Below are 21,936 nucleotides of genomic sequence, written 5' to 3' on the forward strand. Positions count from 1 at the left end.
GTAAACTCTGCACAGAAACATCGGCTGGCTTGGTAAGGACTAGAACCAGTGATGTTCTTGCTGTGAGGCAACAGTGCTAACCACTAGGCCACCGTTCCACCCATCTAGGAAAGGAGGAGGAGTAGGGGTGGAAGGGGGGATTCTTCAAAACGAAGATGGTTGTTATATGGAACATGGGGTATTTATATTGGCTTAGGAATCGTCTGATTGGTGAATCATAAATTGAATAATGCGGAACCAGCCGCAAGCAATCATAAGCACGTGATCCTCTCGAAATTAGTTTATAATTAAACTTCTCTTTGTCTCTCATAGTTGAGGCATACCTATGATGAAAATTACAGGTCTCTCTCATCCTTATAAATGGGAGAACTTACACAATTGGTGGCTGAATACTTATTTGCCCCACTGTATGCAAATGAAGTATTAAGGGACAAAAAAAATAACTAAATCATATAATGCTTATACCAGGTACGTCACCAAGTCCAAAATGCAATAAATTACAAAACAAAGACCAATCTCATCTTATTTTCTGATTTAAAACCGCTCCTTCAGACAAATGTCAAGACAGAAGGGATTGATTGTTGTGGATTTCAAGTTAGAGTGTACGTAGTTCCTGACTTGCAAGAACCTGAAATAATTACTTCTGTGAAGTTTATATTTTTCTTGGATTTTTTGAAAGGTGGCAAAAGCACCATTTTGGTAAAGATCACTAACTGTGTGAATTGCCACATCTCGCCATTGGTAAAAGCTTTTATCTACTGTAGAAGGTATGAAGAAGGGGTTACCAGCTATTGGAATTGATAAAGGTAGTGGCTCCACCTTAAAATAAGATTGTATTTAACTTAAAATCTTAATATTATTATTAATTATTCATCTTCCTGTAGATTGGAAAAGAGAGTGCAAGTGATCATATCCAGTATCTATACTAACTAAAAGCAAGATTGTATCATAAATATTTCAGTATTTACTGATTTATCAATATTTTTGACAACACTGATGTATTTTTGCACAACCCTTCTTCTGGGGGCTGTATCATTTGGGATTTTTAGTGGGAAAAATGAGGAAAACATTAAAAGTAATGTTTACAAAAAAGAACAGCCTGTCACAAGTGAATTTGCTGTACCAAAATGCCTGTAAAATTGCATTTAACATTGTTATAAGTTTTATGCTGGAACTTTTTCAGAAGAAAGCACATTCCACGTCATATCTAAAGCTCAGTCATGTACAATGTGTTTTTGTCAGTTTTGTTCATGGAAATCAAGTCAGAGACTACCTTGTGAAGTCAGAGACTAACTTGTGAATCCTTTTTTACCCTTGTTGTTTCGCTACTCAGGATCTCCAAAAAGGGCAAGACTGTCATCTTCTCCATTCACCAGCCACGCTACTCCATCTTCAGACAGTTTGACCACCTCACACTCATGAATAAAGGAGAAATCATCTACGCAGGGGCCGCCGACAAAGCCATTACCTACTTTGAGGACTTGGGTATTGATAATAATCGCACTATTTAAATGCTAATTATTTAATTGCGTCATCATAAGTGTGCTGTTATTCATAATATTCTGTTTACTTCTCATAGGTTACAAGTGTGAGCCGTTCAACAACCCGGCAGACTTCTTTCTGGATGTCACAAATGGAACCGTCCTTTCTCACAAATCCTCAAAAAATATATCAGGTGCTTTATTTAGGGGTTCAAGCATAGTGATGAAACCCTATTGTACACTGCACTTTAAATAATCTTGTTTTTCCTCTTGACATAAGATTATTTCGCTTGTTTAAAGGGAAGTCACACTTAATTTTGACATATTAGTTCTTAAAACAAGGCTATACTTTTTGCTTGTCTAGAAAATGCTTCTTGATTAAAGAATGTCTAGATATTTGGCCTAGAAACAAGACAAAAAAAATCTAAGTAAGAAAGCATTTTTTGCAGTGAAAGGTCACCATTCTGCTCTAAATCTGATTGGGCAGACCAAACCATGAATCATAGAGACTCAAAATTTTGCTAGATGATATTACCCATGCTGTATGCAACATCAAATTCAGAGTATATTTATATGAGCTCAATTAGAGGTCACTGTAAGAAAGTAGCATGGTTTAATTACATTATTGCCCTACAACGCAATCTCAAAACACAGACGCCATAAACCAATGAATTTTCAACACCTACTCAGTAGTGTTGGGTAAGTTACTTTAAAAGTTAATAGATTACAAATTACTGATTACAACTGGAAAATTGTAATCGGATTACATTACTAATTACTTCATGTAAAAAGTAATCCGATTACTAATTACTTTAATTACTACATATACGATGAGTTGATCATTGCAGCCTGACATATTCAAAAGACTTAGAGTTCGCCAAAAACTTAAAATTCGCTCATCATTTACTTGTTCCAAACCTGTTTGTCTTTTTTTTTAACACAAAAGAAGACATTTAGAGGAAAACTGGACACCTGTAACCATTGACATCCATAGTATGCAAAAGCACTACAGTATTTGGGTGTTCTGTGTTTGTTTGAGCTAATTAGTCTACCAAAATGTGTATATTCCATACAAAGCATGAATCTGATCAGTCAGTTCTTGTTACGTGACTCGCAGTTTTCAACTGGGTGTGCCTGGAAAATGCGAGCATGCAATATGCGCTCACAATAAGCATGCCTGCAAAAGACAAGGATATGTGAACTGCCCCATAAGCAGCGAGCTTCTCTTTACACTGAAGATACCTTCACTCCCGATCCTGCACAAAAATCCAAATTAGCCTATTTCGGTTCAGTTGGGCCGCTGTGTTTTTGGGTGTCGGTGTCCTCCTTTGACAAGTATTGTCGTAGAATGCTTTCTGCTCAAATGCTCGAACAGGATGCCGGTCGAGTTAAAAGCAGTCAAAAGTTCTTAGAGGCTGGACATAGACTAAATTTCACAGCAATATTTTTGTTTTTCCGCTCACTGAAATCAAAGTATTGTCTGTATTTCCACTTGAAGAAGCAACCATTTCAGCTTGCATTCTCCAGCAATTTAAAAGCACATGCTTATTAACTGATGTTACAGCTGAAAACATGATTTAAAAGAAGAATTGTTTTTTAAAACTATATTTGTAACGCAAGTAACGCAATTACACTGAATTTAGTAACTTCAATCAAATTACATTCATTTAAAATGTAGTGCGTTACATTACTGCGTTACTGCGTTCCTCAAAAAGGTAATCAGAATACAGTAACAATCTGCTATTCTAGCATGTTTTTCATAACTTTTGATATTCAGACTGGATATTTTGATTCAAGTTTGACAAAGGACAGCCTAGATCAGGGGTGTCAAACTGCAAAGTTTAGTTCCAGCCCTGCTCCAACACACTTCTGTCTGAAGTTCTGCCATGTGGCACTGTGAAACAATGTAATGAGACGTTGATAAAAGCGAGCGATTGCACCATACACTACTTCAAGTCTTGACGTTGATCCCGATTGCATGATCAACAAATAATAATTTGACTTCGAGTTGATCATTTGGAAAATAGCAGAAGGTCGATTTTTTTTTTTTCAATGAATCATCTGTTGAACTGCATCCCAATCATCACAAATACTACAGACAACCTATTGGAACCCACATGCACCCAAGATTCTCACAGATATCAATCAAGTTTGGTGAAGGAAAAATCATGGTTTGGGGTTACATTCAGTATGGGGGCGTGCGAGAGATCTGCAGAGTGGATGGCAACATCAACAGCCTGAGGTATCAAGTCATTTGTGCTTCCCATTACATTACAAACCACAGGAGAGGGCAAATTCTTCAGCAGGATAGCGCTCCTCCTCATACTTCAGCCTCCACATCAAAGTACCTGAAAGCAAAGAAGGTCAAGCTGGTCCAGGATTGGCCAGCCCAGTCACCAGACATGAACATTATTGAGCATGTCTGGGGTCAGATAGAGGAGGAGGCATTGAAGATGAATCCAAAGAATCTTGATGAACTCTGGGAGTCCTGCAAGAACGCTTTCTTTGCCATTCCAGATGACTTTATTAATCAGTGATTTGAGTCATTGCAGAGATGTATGGATGCAGTCCTCCAAGCTCATGATGGAGTCAGACACAATATTCATTCTTTATCCACTGCAGCATGACTTTATATTCTATACTGGACATTATTTCTGTTCAGTGACAAGACTTTTGTCTAAGCAAAGTCAGTCCTTACTGTCTTTATTAAATCATTAATAATCAAGGCATGATCATATTTTATTTTGGTGAAATAAGCATAATCTAGAGGCCTTTGCCTTTCATATGAGCCACTTCTGATACCAAATGATCAACTAGAAGTCAAGTTATTATTTGTTGTTCCTAAAACATGGATAGGCGACAAGACTTTTGTAAGGTGGTGTATTTTATATTTCTGTACAGAGAGGTCATGTTTTGATCTCCTATTGGTCTCACACAGTGACATGATGCAGTTTTGAAGGTCAGAATTCATTGCAGCGAGATGTGAAATGAGCTTGCGTTTCCGGTCTGTCGCTTTCGCATGCATATCATAAATGGAAGTCTATAGGGCGAAAACCACAGTCACACTGCACTTTAACCTGTAGATTTCAAACAAGCAGGAACTGAGTTTGACACCCGTGGCCTAGATTAAGTCGCTCAACCTCAGAAATACCACTGCAGAACAGCTGTTCGAAATTTTCAGCTTTATTTGTTAAGCTTTAACAGGGTTATTTGGAAAACAGGTCTTCCAAAGCAAAAGAAAACTCTGAAATTGGGGAGTGCGTGTAATATGCACTTCTAAAGAAGCATGACCATTTTTAACATGAACCAATAGGTCACACTGTAGTTGTTAAAACGGTGTGTAATGCTGTTTGTCTTTGGCAATTGACCTGAAATAACATTTTTTTGTTCTAACACTTTCAAGTTGTTACGGATTCACTAAAGGATCATCAGTATATTTTTACACACAAAGCTGTTGGCCTTAAAGTGTTTAAACCCCAGTAACCGCTGCTTGCAGCTAAATACTTTTGAACTAAGATTCAGATTTAGTTGTTTTATAAGAAAGAATTTGTACTCTTATTCAGAAAGGACACGTTAAATTCATTTAGTCATAAAAAAGACCATTTTAATGTTGCTAAAGTGTTTTGTAAAGTAAACAGTGCTTCCCACAGGAAATATACTTGCAGTAGGAGCTGGATTGAAACGCTTTACCCACAGCACATATATAAGTAACTATATGCGACAAACAAAACATCATTTGATTTTTAACACTATTTCTATTTATTATCTGTTTTAAAAAGGAATAAAAACAGACAACATGTCTATAAATAATAATAATTGCAAGAATAAAAAGGGTAGATTATTTACATAAAACAAATGAGTTGATTTCCCATTTCTAATGGTGTACAAATTTTCTGCAGACAATTTAGATGTAATTTCGTCCTCTCTGAGAATTTAGTAAAGAGTTATTTAGATTAAATAATTGATTATTAAATGTCTCTCTCATTGCTGCGTTCATAAAATTAACAACAGCTTAGAAAATGAAAGCAAAAACTAATCCCGGACATTTTAGTAGATTTAGAAACCCTGACCGAACGCAAAAAGGTGTGGGTCTCTGTGAGTCTGCAGAGCACGTTTAAAAGTGCTCCATGTATTTACTGCTGAGGAAGCTGATCTGGACAGACTGTTGTGCATACATTTTGTTTGTTAAAGTTTTTAAAACCTTTTTCAATTGTTTTTTTTTATTTTTAAGAAAGGTTATGTTGAGAAAATTGTATGTATACAACTAGAACTTGCTTGTTTTGACACAATATGTAAAATATTTAGCTCAGAACGTATTAAATTATTATTATTGTATTATTAAATTGATTAAATTATAAAGAAAAAAGTTTGATAGGGCAAATAAAAATCTTTTGTATATAGTATGTATATAGTCTCTAAATCTCGGAATATTTGCATTTTTTGGTCACACTTTATTTTGATGTTTACATATTTTAAGTTTTATTTTAAGTTACACTGCATCTACATGCCAACTAATTCTCATTAGATTCAATGTAGACTTTTAGATTAGGGTTAGTGTAAGTTGACATGTACTTGCAAAGTTTCTTATAGTCAGTTAAATGTCTGTTGAAGGAGCAGTATCAACAGATATTAAGCAGACAGTCTACTAATACTCAAATGGACCATTAAAATAAAGTGTTACCCATTTAATGCTATGCATTCAGTTAGCATGCAGAACTTGGCAAGGCAAGGAAGCTGGTTCCAGCAGTAGGGGGCATAGTAGCTGAAGGCAGATTCATCCTGCTTTGAATGAACTCTTGGAATTTCTAATTTACTTGATCCTAAAGATCTAAATGATCTGTTAGATTTGTGAGCATATCGGTAATGCATTGAGGTCCTAGGCCATTTAGTGATTTATAGACAGGTAGTAATACTATAAAATCTATTCCAAATGTACCTGGGAGTCAGTGTAAAGACCTGAGGACAGGTGTGATGTGCTTTGATTTTCTGGTTCTGGTCAGAATGGCAGCAGCATCCTGGATGAGCTGTAACTGTCTTGTTGGGAAGGCCAGTGAGGAGTCCATTACAGTAATCCGCCCTGCTGGTCATAAAAGCATGAACAAGTTTCTCTAAGTGCTCACTGTAAACAAAGCATCTTGTTCTTGCAATGTTTTTCAGATGATAGTATGCTGATTTAGTTACTGCTTTGACATGACTACTGAAACTCATATCTGACTCCAATCACTCCAAGATTCTTGACCTTAGTTCATGTTGTTTGACCACTAGAACCGCATTCACCTTCGTGAACCTCGTCTCTGTGCCCAAATGCAATGAGTTCAGTTTTCTCTTTGTTTAACTGAAGAAAGTGAAGGCACATCCAACTGTTCATTTCGTAAATGCATTGGCAGAGGGTGTCAGTGCAGTTGTAGTCATTTGGCAATAAGGCTAAGTAGATCTGAGTGTCATCAGCATAGTTGTGGTTGGAGATTTTTTTTTTATAGGAAAAATATTTAATGAATATACTTCACATGGATGTTTGTGGACTATTCTTTTATCAGCAATCCATCTGCGTTTGGTATGTTTGTAGAGAAGTGCAGCAGCAGTGAGGAAAAGGTGGACAATGAGAATCCCCTGGCCGTCATTTACAGAAAGTCTCAGTATTTCACCAAATTGAAAGACCGACTCACTGAGATTTCAGATGGGCTCGACCCTGAGGTCACTAAAGGTGACAGGGTTGGTTATGCCACACCTTTCTATTACCAGGTATGTAATAGCCACAGTTTGGGTAAACCAACCAGTAGATGAGCTCTGCACCTTTATAATGAGCGTATGTCCATGTTGCAGCTCCTGCTGGTGAGTGGCCGCACCATCAGAAACATCTTAAGGAATCCTCAGACGTCTTATGCCCAACTGTTCCTCAACATTTTCTTTGGTATTTTAGTGGGATTGATCTACTACCAGATCCCGCACACTTTACCTGAGGCTCTGCAGAACAGGTGAGCAGTTACTACCCAATCAGAGCTCACATTTAGTCCACATTCATTTTAATTTCCGCATGTATTTATATGTATGTATTGTATATACAGTTAAAGTCAAAATGATTAGCCCTCCTATGAATTTTTTTTAATTTTTCAGATATTTCCCAAATGATGATTAGCAGAGCAAGCAATTTTTCACAGCATTTCCTATAAAATATTTTCTTCTGGAGAAAGTCTTGTTTTTTTTTTCAGCGTTAAAGCAGTTTTTATTTTTTTAATTGTCAATATTTGATATATATATCTTAAATTTTATATATATATATTTACTATATATGTATGTATGTATGTGTGTGTATATATATATATATATATATATATATATATATATATATATATATATATATATATATATATATATATATATATATATATATTTACACATATATATATATATTTACACATACATATATGCACATATATACATATATATTATATTGGCATTAAATCATCATTTGCACAAGTGTTAAGCACGATAAGAGTTTTTAATCATTCACACACATGCCATTTGTAGCTTTAATAGAAAGTCATTTTATTGAACTATTTAAAGAGTCTTTGCAGTGTTATTTTATGTTTGATTTTTTTCAATTTCTGAACCTGAATATGTTTTCACTATATCCTGAAAGCCATAAAGCACTGTTTATTTCACTTTTATATTTGCTCACATTTAGCTAAGCTTGTAATTTGTTCAATACATTTCATGCTTAATTTGTTCCCCTGCAAAATCAATCGAAAAATTTATCAATTGTTTCCATATTGAACTATTCAATTAATTTGATGAAATTGTATTTATATTGCTATATATATATCCCAGAAATACAAAATACTTTATTGTTCCAAAACCGTGCAGCCCTTTATTTATATATTTAGATATATACACATACATGCATACTTACATATACAGTAAATACAATAAATATATAGATATAAAATATAAATATATATATATAAAATATTGACCCTAAAATGATTTTTAAAAAACTAAAAATTGCTTTAACGCCGAAATAAAACAAATAAGACGTTCTCCAGAAGAAAATATTTTATAGGAAATACTGTGAAAAATTGGTTGCTCTGTTAAACATCTTTTGGGAAATATCTGAACAAGAAATACACAGGAGGGCGAATCATTTTGACTTTAACTGTATATACAATTACAACAAGCTCTTTTTATATATATATATATATATATATATATATATATATATATATATAAAAAGAGCTTGTTGTAATTGTATATATATACAGTTGAAGTCAGAATTATTAGCCCCCCAGTTTATTTTTTCCCCAATTTCTGTTTAACGGAGAGATTTCTTCAACACATTTCTAAACATAATAGTTTTAATAACTCATTTATAATAACTGATTTATTTTTATTTTTGTCATGATGACAGGAAATATTATTTGACTAGATATTTTTCTATACAGCTTAAAGTGACATTTAAAGGTTTAACTACGTTAATTAGGTTAACTAGGCAGGTTAGGGTAATTAGGCAAGTTACTGTATAATGATGGTTTGTTCTGTAGACTATTGAAAAAATATATAGCTTAAAGGGGCTAATAATATTGACCCTAAATGGGTTTTAAAAAATTTAAAACTGCTTTTATTCTAGCCGAAATAAAATGTGTGTGTGTGTGTGTGTGTGTATATATGTATATGTATATATGTGTGTGTGTGTGTGTGTGTGTATATATATATATGTATATATGTGTGTGTGTGTGTGTGTGTGTGTGTGTATATATATATATATGTATATATGTGTGTGTGTGTGTGTGTGTGTGTGTGTGTGTGTGTGCGTGTGTGTGTGTGTGTGTGTGTGTGTGTGTGTGTGTGTGTGTGTGTGTGTGTGTGTGTGTAGCTTGTTACAGCTTGTAAATGCTGTTTACATAATATACATATCAGTTGTCACTATAAATCTCCCAATAGTATTACATAAGTAAGGTCATTTTGAAATGCTTAATTTTATGATCAGAGCTGTGTGGCAAAATAATTCAATGATGATTGTGAGTTGTACAAACAAAAAAAAACTGATTTATATTTAATACTTTAATTATTTCTTCTGAAATAGATAAAAAAAATCTACTTTAATGAAGTAATAAAATGATGATATTTTAAAACTAAATAAATGAATAATTCAGATATACAAAACTATACCTGTGATTCAACTGGAGCTTTCATACTGAAACTTACAAAACTCTATTTTCTCTTCAGAACAGGAGCTTTCTTTTTTCTTGTCATCAACATGGTGTTTGGCAATCTGTCGGCGGTGGAGCTCTTTGTCAGTGAGAGAGCACTCTTCATGTGAGTTGAACATGCTAAAAATGAAGTTTTAGTTCAGTTTTAGCTTTTCCCGCCTGTTATTCCTATTAGATGAGTCCCATCCTCACATGTTCCTCTCACCTTCAGCCACGAGAACTCCAGTGGTTTCTACCGCACCTCTGCCTACTTCCTATCCAAAGTGTTTGCTGACCTCATTCCAAACCGCATCCTCCCTGTGTTCATCTTTTCTGCCATCCCGTACTTTATGATGGGTGAGTCGTGGTGCTAAAAGATACCATTTTCGGCTGCATGTATGTCCAGGACAGTCTTAATATTCATTGCATTAAATTCTAAAGGCCCGTTCACACTAATCGCGATAACTATAATGATAGAGATGGATTTCTGAATGTACTGTAAAGCGACAGCAGAATTTAGATCAGATTGGCCGTAGTGTATGAGTGTGTGTATGAATGCAAGTGTGTGTGGGTGTTTCCCAGTACTGGGTTGTGCCTAAAAGGGCATCAACTGCGTAAAACATATGCTGGAATAGTTGGCGGTTCATTTCACTGTGTCGACCCCTGGTAAATAAGAGACTAAGCCAAGGGAAAATTAATGAATGAATAACAAAATGGGAGGATGGCGGAAGATGGGTGTGAAATACAGAAGACTCCCGGGAAAAATGAGAGTGTTGGCAGGTATGTAGGTCATGGAAATTCAGCTTTTTAGTCAGTGAATTTGACATTTGGCTTGGAGCGGGAACCAGAGAAAGAGAAAGATACCAAAAAATCATTCTAATTGAACCCACGAAGGCCTATAGTGTGTTTTGAGGATCATTTTGTGCACACAAAAACAGTTTCCTCTCCTCAGTGTCAGTATATTGCGCATGAAAACAGACTACTGGCCCTTCTGTGCAGAAAAACACATCCCCACATGCAGGCACAGAACTAAGGGTGGCTGACGCCAACTGACATTTCGACATGGTGTCGAGTTCCCGAATCACAGATGTTTCGAAACACCGCTCCGAAACGTTTTGAAACACCCAGGTCACGTGACTGAAGCGATTCAAAGGATCGGTAACTACACAAACATTCTGAGGCGAATCTGCATTTGATTGACAGGGTCGGAAATAAAACCACCATCTTCCATAGCCTAATGGACTGAGTGCAGGCATAGAGCAACTGCGCTGCAAGTGACCTGAGTTCGAATCCCGAATCGAATTGGATTTTGTGGCTTACTGTCTTTTATTAATGTTAAACAACATATTTATGAGTTCATTCGGATGTCAGAATAATATTCAAATAAAACACACAAGAACAAAGCAATAAAGCAACAAATTTTAAATGACTATAATTGCTTCATCCTGGATTCGAACTCAATACCTTTGCGTACCAATCAAGAACACTAACAACTAAATCACTTGATATCTAGTCTAAAAACTGTAGTGTATAATTCCTTAATTGCTGTAACTGTTTGTTAGTTGGGCGACGCAGTGGCGCAGTAGGTAGTGCTATCGCCTCACAGCAAGAAGGTCACTGGTTCGATCCTCGGCGGGGTCAGTTGGTGTTTCTGTGTGGAGTTTGCATGTTCTCCCTGTGTTCGCGTGGGTTTCCTCCGGGTGCTCCGGTTTCCCCCACAGTCCAAAGACATGCAGTACTGGTGAATTGGGAATAGGCTAGATTGTCCGTAGTGTGTGTGAATAAGTGTGTATGTGTTTCCCAGTGATGGGTTGCAGCTGGAAGGGCATCCGCTGCATAAAACAAATGCTGGATAAGTTGGCGGTTCATTCCGATGTGGCGACCCCAGATTAATAAAGGCACTAAGCTGAAAAGAAAATGAATGAATGAGTGTTTGTTAGTTGAAATCGTGTAAGAGTTTTTCTTAAAAATGACCACTAGTTGGTGACAGTGTGCGCCGACATTTAAAACGTTCGCTCACGGCGAACCGAGTTCGATTCGCGGCTTGGGGTCCTTTGCCGATCCTTCCTCTCAATGCTTTCCTGTCTAAAAATTTCCACTGTCTTGTGGAAAACCCCTAACAATTATTTTTTTTAAAATGACCACTAGGTGTCACTAGAAATACGGGTTTCGAAATGTTTCGAAGGCTCATCACATTTGCTTCGACTGTTTCAGTGTTTCACTGAACCAGTCGGCTGCTGTCTGTTCGGTGTGTTCACATGCAGCTTTTTAATCCAGACAGAACCAGACGTGAACCGACAACACTGTTGGGTTTCATTGGTGCTAGTTGTTGTACTAGCCATAAGTTCCTAGAAAAGTGCTATATAATCGTAAGGAGTTATTATTATTATTATTATTATTATTACCTGTAACACCGTTCTCTTCCATTGAGTCCAGGCCTGAAGCCGGAAGTGGAGGCGTTTTTCCTGTACTGTGTGACCATGAGTATGATCAGTCTGTCAGCCGTGAGTTTGGCCTTCCTCGTCAGTGCCAGCGTGGGCTCCTTCGCCATGGCTAACATCCTAATTGCACTGCCTTATGTCTTTATGATGGTGAGTTGACCGATTTTATTTTGCTTGGCTCCAAAACAGAAGCTTACAGTTTTGCATATGGTTGTATATTAGGAATGTGTGTATTAAGAATGCACGATACTGAAAAAATATGCTATGTTGTTATTGAGTACTGCATTAACGAAGTTTCTTACGATATAGCATTTCATTTTATTAGCTAAGATTTTAAATCATGTTTATGATATTAAAATAAACAGGTAAAACATATTTTTCAGATCTAGTTCAGACATAAAAAAAAGTCAACGTGTAAACATTTAGTCTTTTGAAGCAGATATTCTGACTCTGATTGGCTGTTATTGTCATTTTCACCTCTCGTCTCGACGCATCAGTGTTTATTTTCAGCTCTGAGTTTTCCTTTGTATCACTCCAGCCAATAGCTGAACAGCAACTACTGGGGAGGTGGGGCTAAAGAAAGTAAGGCCCCATCTGATTGGTCAAATTTAGATAAACATACAATGCATAAAAATATAATGTAATGATCACACACGTCTGCGAAATGTGTATTGCATATAGCATTATCGCGATAACGATACTTTTACAATATATATCGTGCAGCCCTGGAGTGTATCGATACTCGGCAGCAAAAAATTCAGTATCGATATTTTAATCATATTGATCATTTATTCATAACTGGTCAATAAGCTGTCTGCAGCATAGATGACCACACTGCTCTTTCATGAATGCTCAGCTGATGCTCGCAAATTCTAGCTTTTTTTGTAACAGTTAGGTGCCTTTTCATGTAACTTTAATGCTATTTTAAATAAAGGGTATTTAAAACTAACAAAAATGTATAGATCCACTTTAATTGTATTTAAATATTATAAACTGATTTATTTCTTGTACAGCAGTTATATAACTGAATGAAACTATATTTTGATTATATGTTTTTGTTTATTTAGGCCTCAGATCGTGGGAAGTTTGTTTGTTTGTTTGTCTTGTGTGTATGTACGTTATGATGTGTTGTACTCTGTTTGATTTATGAACGTTTAGGGACCCCCTCGAAAATGAGATGATTCATCTCAAGGGGCTCTCCCATTTAATAAATAAATTCAAATAAACTCAAAATAAAAGTGTTCTGACAACATCCGAAGAATGTGCATGTGATAAATATTGCATCTAACACATCTATACACAGACTGCATAATAATCTTGGCTGTGTGAAGTAGAAAGCGTCAATGCTCTGTTTTTAACTCGTCCCTCGCTGATCATTCTGCACCACTGATCTATATATAATGATGTAGTGTTCTATATTATACGTCAGTGGTCTACGCAGCCACTTCAAGTCAGCACATCTAATTAGTCAGAGGTGAATAGGCTGAAAGCAGTGATGTGGGAAGTTTAATGTTCAGGAAATAATTGTCATTCTAATAAATCAGTGAACGTATGTACAGTTTATGTTGATGCTGTTATTAATTTTAATATTATTTTAATAAATATATCATTTAATAAATTAGTTTTGTTCAAATGCACCAAGATATATTGTCTATGTTCGCTGAGAAACAGACAAAAGCAGTGCGCATTACACAAAATATTTCCAAATGAATCTCTTTAGTGAAACATTAATGACAGTTCCTACAACCAATTGGTCTCATTGTTGGAATATAATCTTCCAGGTTTTTCAGATACACTGAAAATAACTCTTATTAAACAGGGGTAAAAAAACACGACACATGCTTTTATTTTGGCAAAAAAGGGAAATATAAAACTTTTAAAGGGAGCATTCACCCAAAACTGAAACTTCTGTCATCATTTACTCACCCTCTACTTATCACAAAAGAGTGAGGGGTTTTAACACAAAAGAAGATATTTTGAAAAATGTTGGAAACCTTGATCCATTGACCTCCATGGTATTTGTTTTTTCTTCTATGGAAGTCAATAGTTACCGATTTCTAACATTCTTCAAAATATCTTCTTCTAAAAAAAGAAACTCATAAAGGTGGAACCACTTGAGGGTCGGTAAATAATGAGTAAATTAAACATTTTGGGTGAACTATCTCTAGAAATGATGGCTGACTGAGCTTCTGGGTACTTTAACCCTACTTTGTACCCTAAATGATTTAAAATTGTCCGCTCTTATTTATTTTTTTGCAATGTTTGATACTTCAATTGTTCTCTCCAAACATATTAATTTTTATGATGTATTTGACCATCAGTTTTTAACATTGAATAACACTCTTGAGTTTCTAAATGTACGTTATTTAATTTTATACAAAATTTAGTTTGGCTGTTTTTATTATATAAGAATTACATTTGAAATGGATCATTTGCTCAATTCTTCAGTGAAAATATTGAAAAGCAAATACCTTGGCAGAAATCGATTTATAAGATCAGGCCTTTTTTCTTTTCTTCTAACCTACTAGAGTCAAGCTATAGGCAACAAATGGGTGTTTATGAGATGGACGTCATGTTTACATGCTACAGTAAACTTCCTTTTTTATTAATGTTTTTAATTGTTTGTCTGTTCTGTTTTCCTCAGGTGTTTGGTGGTTTCCTGGTCAACCTGAATTCAATGCTGAGTGGGCTCTCATGGCTAAAGTGGGCCAGTATATTCCGATATGGCTACAATGTAAGTAAGATTTAAAAAAAAAAACAAACCTTAAACCTGGGACCTCTTATGTCAGGCATGGGCAAACTCGATCCTGGAGGGCCGGTGTCCCTGCATAGTTTTGCACCAACCCTAATCAAACACACCTGCTTGTAGCTTTCCAGGGATCTTGAAGACACTAATTAGGGTGTTCAGGTGTGTTTGATTAGTGTTGGAGCAAAACTCTGCAGGGACATCGGCCCTCGAGGATCGAGTTTGCCCATGCCTGTGTTATGTCTATTGATATAAGCTTATGGCAAGAACACTCTAATGACAGATTCTCTAATGGCTGCTTCTTACTCAGGGCTGTCTATGCTAGTAAACGTACGAAGGGAGAATGTCAATAAGTGTTTCTGCAGACTGTTTTTATCAAGTGCGATTATAAAAAGAGATTTAATAGATTTTTACCATTATAGGCTGTATATGGAGCCAGATCAGTCTCAAAAATGACACATGTGCACAGCACAAATACACAAATTCAGTTTGTATATTCAAAACACAATTGGTGAAGTAAAAACCATAAATATTTCCCCAAATGAATTGGATGTGTGGATTTATCATTCGTGTTTTTAATGTACACGTTGTGTTTTGAGGTTCCGAATTTGATTTGCATGTTTACGAATTGGATTTGCAAAGTTACAAATTGTGTTTTAAATTTTCGAATTAGATTTGCATAAATACGAATTGGATTTGCGTATTTACACATCGTGTTTTGAATTTACGAATTGGATTCGCATATTTACTAGTTGGATTTGCGTATATATGAATCGGATTTGCGAATTTATGAATTTTGTTTTGAATTTTACGAATTAGATTTGCATACTTACAAATTAAATTTGCATATATACACATTGTTTTGAATTTACTAATTGGGTTTAATTGGATTTCCATATTTACAAATTCAATTTGCGTATTTAAAAATTGTGTTTTGAATTTACCAATTGGATTTGCGTATATACGAATTGTGTTTTAAATTTACTAATTGTGTTTTGAAATTGGATTTGCAAATTTCCGAATTGGATTTGCTTATTAACACATTGTGTTTTGAACTTATGAATTGAATTTGCATATTTACAAATTCGATTTGTGTATTTACGAATTGTGTTTTAAATTTACAAATTGGATTTTTAATTTACTAATTAGATTTTCATATTTACAAATTGGATTTCTGTATTTACAAATTGTTTTGAATTAACAAATTGGATTTGCTTATTTACGAATTGAATTTGGGTATTCACAAATTGTGTTTTGAATCTACGAATTGAATTTGCGTATTTACAAATTGTATTTTCAATTTACGAATTGGATTTTGGGTATTCACAAATTGGATTAGCATATTTACAAATTGTTTTGAGTTTACGAATTGTGTTTTGAATTTACGAATTGGATTTTCAAATTTACAAATTGGATTTGCATATTCACGAATCATGTTTTGAATTTACTAATTGTGTTTTGAATTTACGAATTGGATTTTCAAATTTACAAATTGGATTTGCATATTCACGAATCATGTTTTGAATTTACTAATTGTGTTTTGAATTTACGAATTTGAATTGCGTATTTAAGAATTGTGTTTTGAATTTACAAATTTTGCGAATTTACGAATTGGAATTGCGTATTTAAGAATTGTGTTTTGAATTTACAAATTTAGCGAATTTACAAATTTTGTACAAGTGAATTGTGTATGATTTCAATTTTTAAATGTATTATTTTTGAGACAAATCTGACTCCATAGCTGTATTCACACACCGTTGCCACATGTTGTGTTTAAACTCCTTATGAAAGTGATTTTTGCAAAACACGGTTCCTTTAAAGGCTGTCTAAAGGCTGTCTGGCTTTCTCGCAGCGACCAAAACTGTACCTCTCTCTATTCAGGCACTTGCCATCAATGAACTAAAAGATCAAGTCTTCACTGATAACCAAACCAGGTAAGACTCCAGCTCAGTGGCGCCACCTACTGCACAAACTAAGCGTAAAAAAAAGAACCATTAGTCAGCGCTTTTTTTTTTTATTTACTCTCTCTTTTCTCCTGCAGGGTGACCGGTGACATGTATCTGGACCATCAAGAGATAGATCGCAGCACATGGGGCTTCTGGGAGAATCAGGTGGCTCTGGCTGGCATCATGTGTGTGTGTCTGATTCTGGCGTATGTGCAGTTGTGTCGCATCAATCGCTGGAAGTGAACAAGGACAGCGGTTGTGCGATAAATGTGAAATTCTTAAACCAAAACAAGTCTATTACCTCTCAAACTACCTGTGACAGGAAGTATATACCACTGTTTGAAGCTTTTGTGAACGTTTCATTTTTATACAGATATTATACCTTATACCAAGATTTTATACCTTGAATGTACTTTTATTTGAGAAATACTAATGTTTATGGAGAGCAGTGGGATTTTAAGAATGATGGAGAGCTATTGGCTTTATTGTAGATGTTTTATCAGATTTTCCTTGGCCTAAAAAGTTAAAGAAAATGACGTTTATTCAGATTGTGACAAAAAAAGTTGTGGAGAGTGCAGTGTTTCCAAACCATGTTCCCGGAGCTTCACTGGTATAACTACATACTTCATTAGCAGATTGAGAGAGATATTTCCTACTTGATGTAGCCACCTTTCCACTGCACACAACAAGTGACAGAGCGGAAGTCACTCATTTCCAATGGAGAGTAGTTCAGGAGCTGCGAGGAGTTCCGATCATCTCTGTATGCTGAAAATTTGGATCCAATTTCAGCTGTGATTTCGTTAAAATATTTGAACGAATCACCATAATCACATGACCTGGGTGTTTCGATTCACCTTAGTCACATGACCTGGGTGTTTCGAATCACCTTAGTCGCGTGACCTGAGTGTTTCGAATCACCTTAGTCGCGTGACCTAGGTGTTTCGAATCACCTTAGTCACTTGACCTGGGTGTTTAAAAGTCACCTTAGTCGCGTGACCTGTGTGTTTCGAATCACCGTAGTCGCGTGACCTGGGTGTTTCGAATCACCGTAGTCGCGTGACCTGGGTGTTTCGAATCACCTTAGTCGCGTGACCAGGGTGTTTCGAATCACCTTAGTCGCGTGACCTGGGTGTCTCGAATTACCTTAGTCGCGTGACCTGGGTGTTTCAAATCACCTTAGTCGCGTGACCTGGGTGTTTCGAATCACTGTAGTCGCGTGACCTGTGTTTCGAATCACCTTAGTCGCGCGACCTGGGTGTTTCAAATCACCTTAGTCACTTGACCTGGGTGTTTAAAAGTCACCTTAGTCGCGTGACCTGTGTGTTTCGAATCACCGTAGTCGCGTGACCTGGGTGTTTCGAATCACCTTAGTCGCGTGACCTAGGTGTTTCGAATCACCTTAGTCGCGTGACCTGGGTGTTTCGAATCACTGTAGTCGCGTGACCTGTGTTTCGAATCACCTTAGTCGCGTGACCTGGGTGTTTCGAATCACCGTAGTCGCATAACCTGGGTGATTTACCAGTCAATCTGTTCCTACTCTCACCTCTGGTCTGAGCTTTGGGTTATGACCGAAAGGACAAGATCTCGGATACAAGCAGCCGAAATGAGCTTCCTTCGCAGGATAGCAGGGCGCACTCTTATGGATAGGGTGAAGAGCTCTGACACCCAGGAGGAGCTCAGCGTAAAGCCGCTGCTCCTCCACATCAAGAGAAGTCAGCTGAGGTGGCTCAGGCCTCCTGGACGCCTATTTAGGGAGGTGTTGCAGGCATGTCCCACCGGGAGGAGGCCTCGGGGAAGATCCAGGACACGCTGGAGGGACTATGTCTCTCAGCTGGCCTGGTAACACCTCAGGATCCCCCCGGAGGAGCTGGATGAAGCGTCTGGGGAAAGGGAAATCTGGGGTTCTCTCCCAAGACTGCTGCCCCCATGAAGCGGCAGAACATTCATCTCTAGATCCATCCAATTGCTGTACATCTCTCTATATCTATCTATCTATCTTCATCTATACACACCTCTTTCTTTCCATCCATCTGAGAGAGAAACTTTAAATTGTAATTAAATTACTCTATAATAGAAACATTCGAATAAGATTAATTAATATTTGATGCAATTTGCCAAAAACTGATCCTAATAAAAAGGGAGTTCACCCAAAAATGACTTTCCTTCATTTCCTAGTTCCAAACCTTTGAGTTTCTTCTGCTGAACAAGGTTTTTTGAAGAATGTTAGAACCCTGTAACCATCGACTTGAATCTGTTTTTCCTACTATGGACGTCAACGGTTAGCGATTTTCAGAAGATATTGTGAGATCAACAGAAGAAACTCAACAGGTTTGGAACCACTTGAGGGAGTGTACATTCTCATTTTAGGTGAACCGTCCCTTTAAGAGAGTAGGTTAAATAAATGACAATAACAGGGAATGGGGTTGAAGACGGTTTAATTTGTCATTTTTATTAAAAACAGGCTCAGTCTGAACAGTGGAAAGAAATCTGACATTTAGGAAGTGAGAGTGATCAAATCACTGAGGGGCAACAATCAGTTTATCAAATAACGAGTGTCATCATCACCTTCCCCTCCTCCAGATCATTAAAGAAGCACAATAACAGAATCGACTACCGTTAGGACCAAAAACGTCACCCATTAAAAACAGAAATGTTTACATCACTGGCCTTGCAGGTGTATTAACAGTTAAAGAGGGAGGCAGGGAGATTACAACATCATGCTGAGGGGTCTCAGACCACCTTTCCATTTAAAAGGCACAATCTATTTCCATATAAACTCTCTCAGGGGCATATTTGAAGAAACATACGACCAACAATAAGTCTACAAAAAAAAAAATCTTCACATTAGCACACACACACAAAAAAAAAAAAAGCTCAGTGCAAGTATTTCCCATATAGCTACACCTGCCAGTCATACCTCCCTCCAAACCCCTGCCCCCCTCATAAGTGTGTGCGCACGCGTCCTCTCAGTAAAAGCTTTCTTCCCCCTCAAACAAGGTTAAATTAGCGGTGACCATTCAAATGATTAAAGTCACGTTTTAAAAGAAAACCCAAGTATTGATTCTGAAACAGTAAAGCAGCTCTACAGCAATTCTCCTTTAGTTTCCTAAGATTGTTCTGGAAGGATTCTGCTCATGCTTTAGCTCCAAACGTGACGCCTGCAGTGGTCCAGGGCCTACAACACACAGACCACCATGTTATTGATTAAAAACCAGAACGTATACATGGATTATATTCTGTAACGACAGTTTAAGTTTAACACTCACGTTACAGCGAGCGGCGGTCTCCACGTTCTTACACCAGTATGCAGGCCCCCAGCTGCACTGATCTAACCCCAGCAGCCTCTGCACAGCCTCAGGACATGCTCCCAGCTTCTGTACACCCGAAAGCCAAACAAAATTCAGACTGAGCTCGGTCTGATCACAAGACTTGAGAACTGGAAGTAAAAGGGAAATCTTACCATGCAGACAAAGTCAGGGTCGAGGGTCTGAAGCAGCAGCTGCACCAGCAGAGGCTCGTACTGCTCAATCAGCTGGTTGCACTACAGGAGGGAAAAAGAAAGAAATCAGCCAATCACAAGCCAGTTCTGCACATTCAGACTGGCAGCAGAAGGTTTGGATTCATTTATTGAGCAAACGAAACAAGATAAAGGCCTGATCATGTTAAAGCAACCAGTCACCATTTGTTTTATTAAGTTTAATGTTTAAAGTTGTTAAATTATGCATTGACAAAGTTGAATTGCTCTTTGGGATCTTAATAGATGGTATGTGGCTTTGGTGCCACAAAAAAAAAAAAAAAAAAAAATCCTGGCATCTGCGGGGTAGACAAAATTGTAGGATTTAATTCACTGAAATATGCGGTCGTGTGTTAAAGAATTTTCCAGTCTAGTAAAAGCTATCCAATCAGGTCAACATTCATCCAAATCGCCAACAATCCATTTTAATATTTTATTACTACTACAACATTATTATTGATAAATAAATAAATAAATAAAATTATTTTATTATTATTATTATTATTATTATTAATTCATATTATTATTATTATTATTATTAATAATACTAAATTCATTTATCATTCATTTATTATATTATTATTATTCTCATAATTTTATTATTATTATTATTATTCTTCATCATCATCATCATTTTATTATTATTAATTTCTCAGTCATTTATGATTATTCTTCATTCATTTATTTTTTTACCATTATTATTCATTCATATTATTATTATTATTATTAAATAATTCATTTTTTTATCATTATATTATTCATTCTTTATCATTTTTTATATTATTATTATTATTATTATTATTATTATTATTAATTCATTTATTATATTCATTCATTTTTTCATTATTTTATTATTATTATTAATAATAATAATAATAATAATAATAATAATAATAATAATAATAAATATTAATATTATTATTTCATTTATCATTTATTTATTATATTATTATTATTATTCATTCATTTATAAATCATCAATTATTAATATTATTATAATTTTTTAAAATAAATTTATTTATTTATTTATTTATTTTTTACTATTTACCAATATGGTTAAATTATCTTCCTTTAAATTACACTTGTTTATATTATGGTTTTACAAACTATAACAGCTTTTTTGTTGTTGTTGACAAACATGCCATTAGGATGAACTATTAGCCTTTAGCCCTGAATAAGACCGTTTCAGCAGGTTTCATTTACGACCATTGTGAATAAAATGTCAAAGGCCCCGGTTACACTGCCAATTAAACGTGACCTAAACGTGATTTTTTGCTCATGTGACACAGATCCGATCTGTTCTATGACCATGTAAACAAAACAAAAAACGCATTCAGATATTCAGAGATCGGTTTCAGGCCTCCATGTGTGGAAATAAATCGGAAATGTGACAATGCGACTCATGTAAACTAGCAGATCAGATCTGAGGTATTCAGTGTTGTACATCACTAAACTTGCGTAGACTTAGAACGATGAGCATGTGTGGAGATGCCAACACAGTAAACGTGGAGGAGGAAAGTGGTCAGTAGTCAACGGCAGAAGTTACCTGCCTTGTCCCGTGGGGAGATGCTCTAGTCTATAGAAACCATAGGCACAAGCTGCGATGACGGCTCTTTCCCTCT

At 36.0% G+C, this 21,936-nt stretch overlaps 2 protein-coding genes across 6 annotated transcripts in view; one reads left to right on the forward strand and one right to left on the reverse strand.

Moving 5' to 3' along the window:
• Window positions 1–17,192, forward strand: part of abcg2c (ATP-binding cassette, sub-family G (WHITE), member 2c) — a 40,041-nt gene extending 22,849 nt beyond the window's left edge. For 4 of the 5 annotated variants that reach the window (XM_056471141.1, XM_056471143.1, XM_056471142.1 and 1 more), the window contains 10 exons: window positions 1,334–1,485; window positions 1,580–1,675; window positions 7,048–7,223; window positions 7,305–7,456; window positions 9,705–9,794; window positions 9,900–10,024; window positions 12,104–12,258; window positions 14,753–14,842; window positions 16,736–16,788; window positions 16,896–17,192. In XM_056471141.1, coding sequence (XP_056327116.1) covers window positions 1,334–1,485; window positions 1,580–1,675; window positions 7,048–7,223; window positions 7,305–7,456; window positions 9,705–9,794; window positions 9,900–10,024; window positions 12,104–12,258; window positions 14,753–14,842; window positions 16,736–16,788; window positions 16,896–17,043 — 1,237 coding nt within the window. In that variant the 3' untranslated portion in view covers window positions 17,044–17,192. Of the gene's footprint in view, window positions 1–1,333; window positions 1,486–1,579; window positions 1,676–7,047; window positions 7,224–7,304; window positions 7,457–9,704; window positions 9,795–9,899; window positions 10,025–12,103; window positions 12,259–14,752; window positions 14,843–16,706; window positions 16,789–16,895 lie in introns of all 5 variants that reach the window. The other variant, XM_056471145.1, reaches the window with a different exon arrangement.
• A 2,026-nt stretch (window positions 17,193–19,218) lies between these two features.
• Window positions 19,219–21,936, reverse strand: part of psap (prosaposin) — a 28,394-nt gene continuing 25,676 nt past the window's right edge. The window contains exons 12-14 of the mRNA XM_056471148.1: window positions 20,261–20,341; window positions 20,067–20,174; window positions 19,219–19,975 (exon numbers count right to left, since the gene is read on the reverse strand). Of these exons, the coding sequence (XP_056327123.1) occupies window positions 19,940–19,975; window positions 20,067–20,174; window positions 20,261–20,341 (225 nt within the window). The 3' untranslated portion in view covers window positions 19,219–19,939. The remainder of the gene's footprint in view (window positions 19,976–20,066; window positions 20,175–20,260; window positions 20,342–21,936) is intronic.

This window comes from Danio aesculapii, chromosome 13, assembly GCF_903798145.1.
Source record: "Danio aesculapii chromosome 13, fDanAes4.1, whole genome shotgun sequence".
In the NCBI taxonomy this organism is placed as follows: Eukaryota; Metazoa; Chordata; class Actinopteri; order Cypriniformes; family Danionidae; genus Danio; species Danio aesculapii.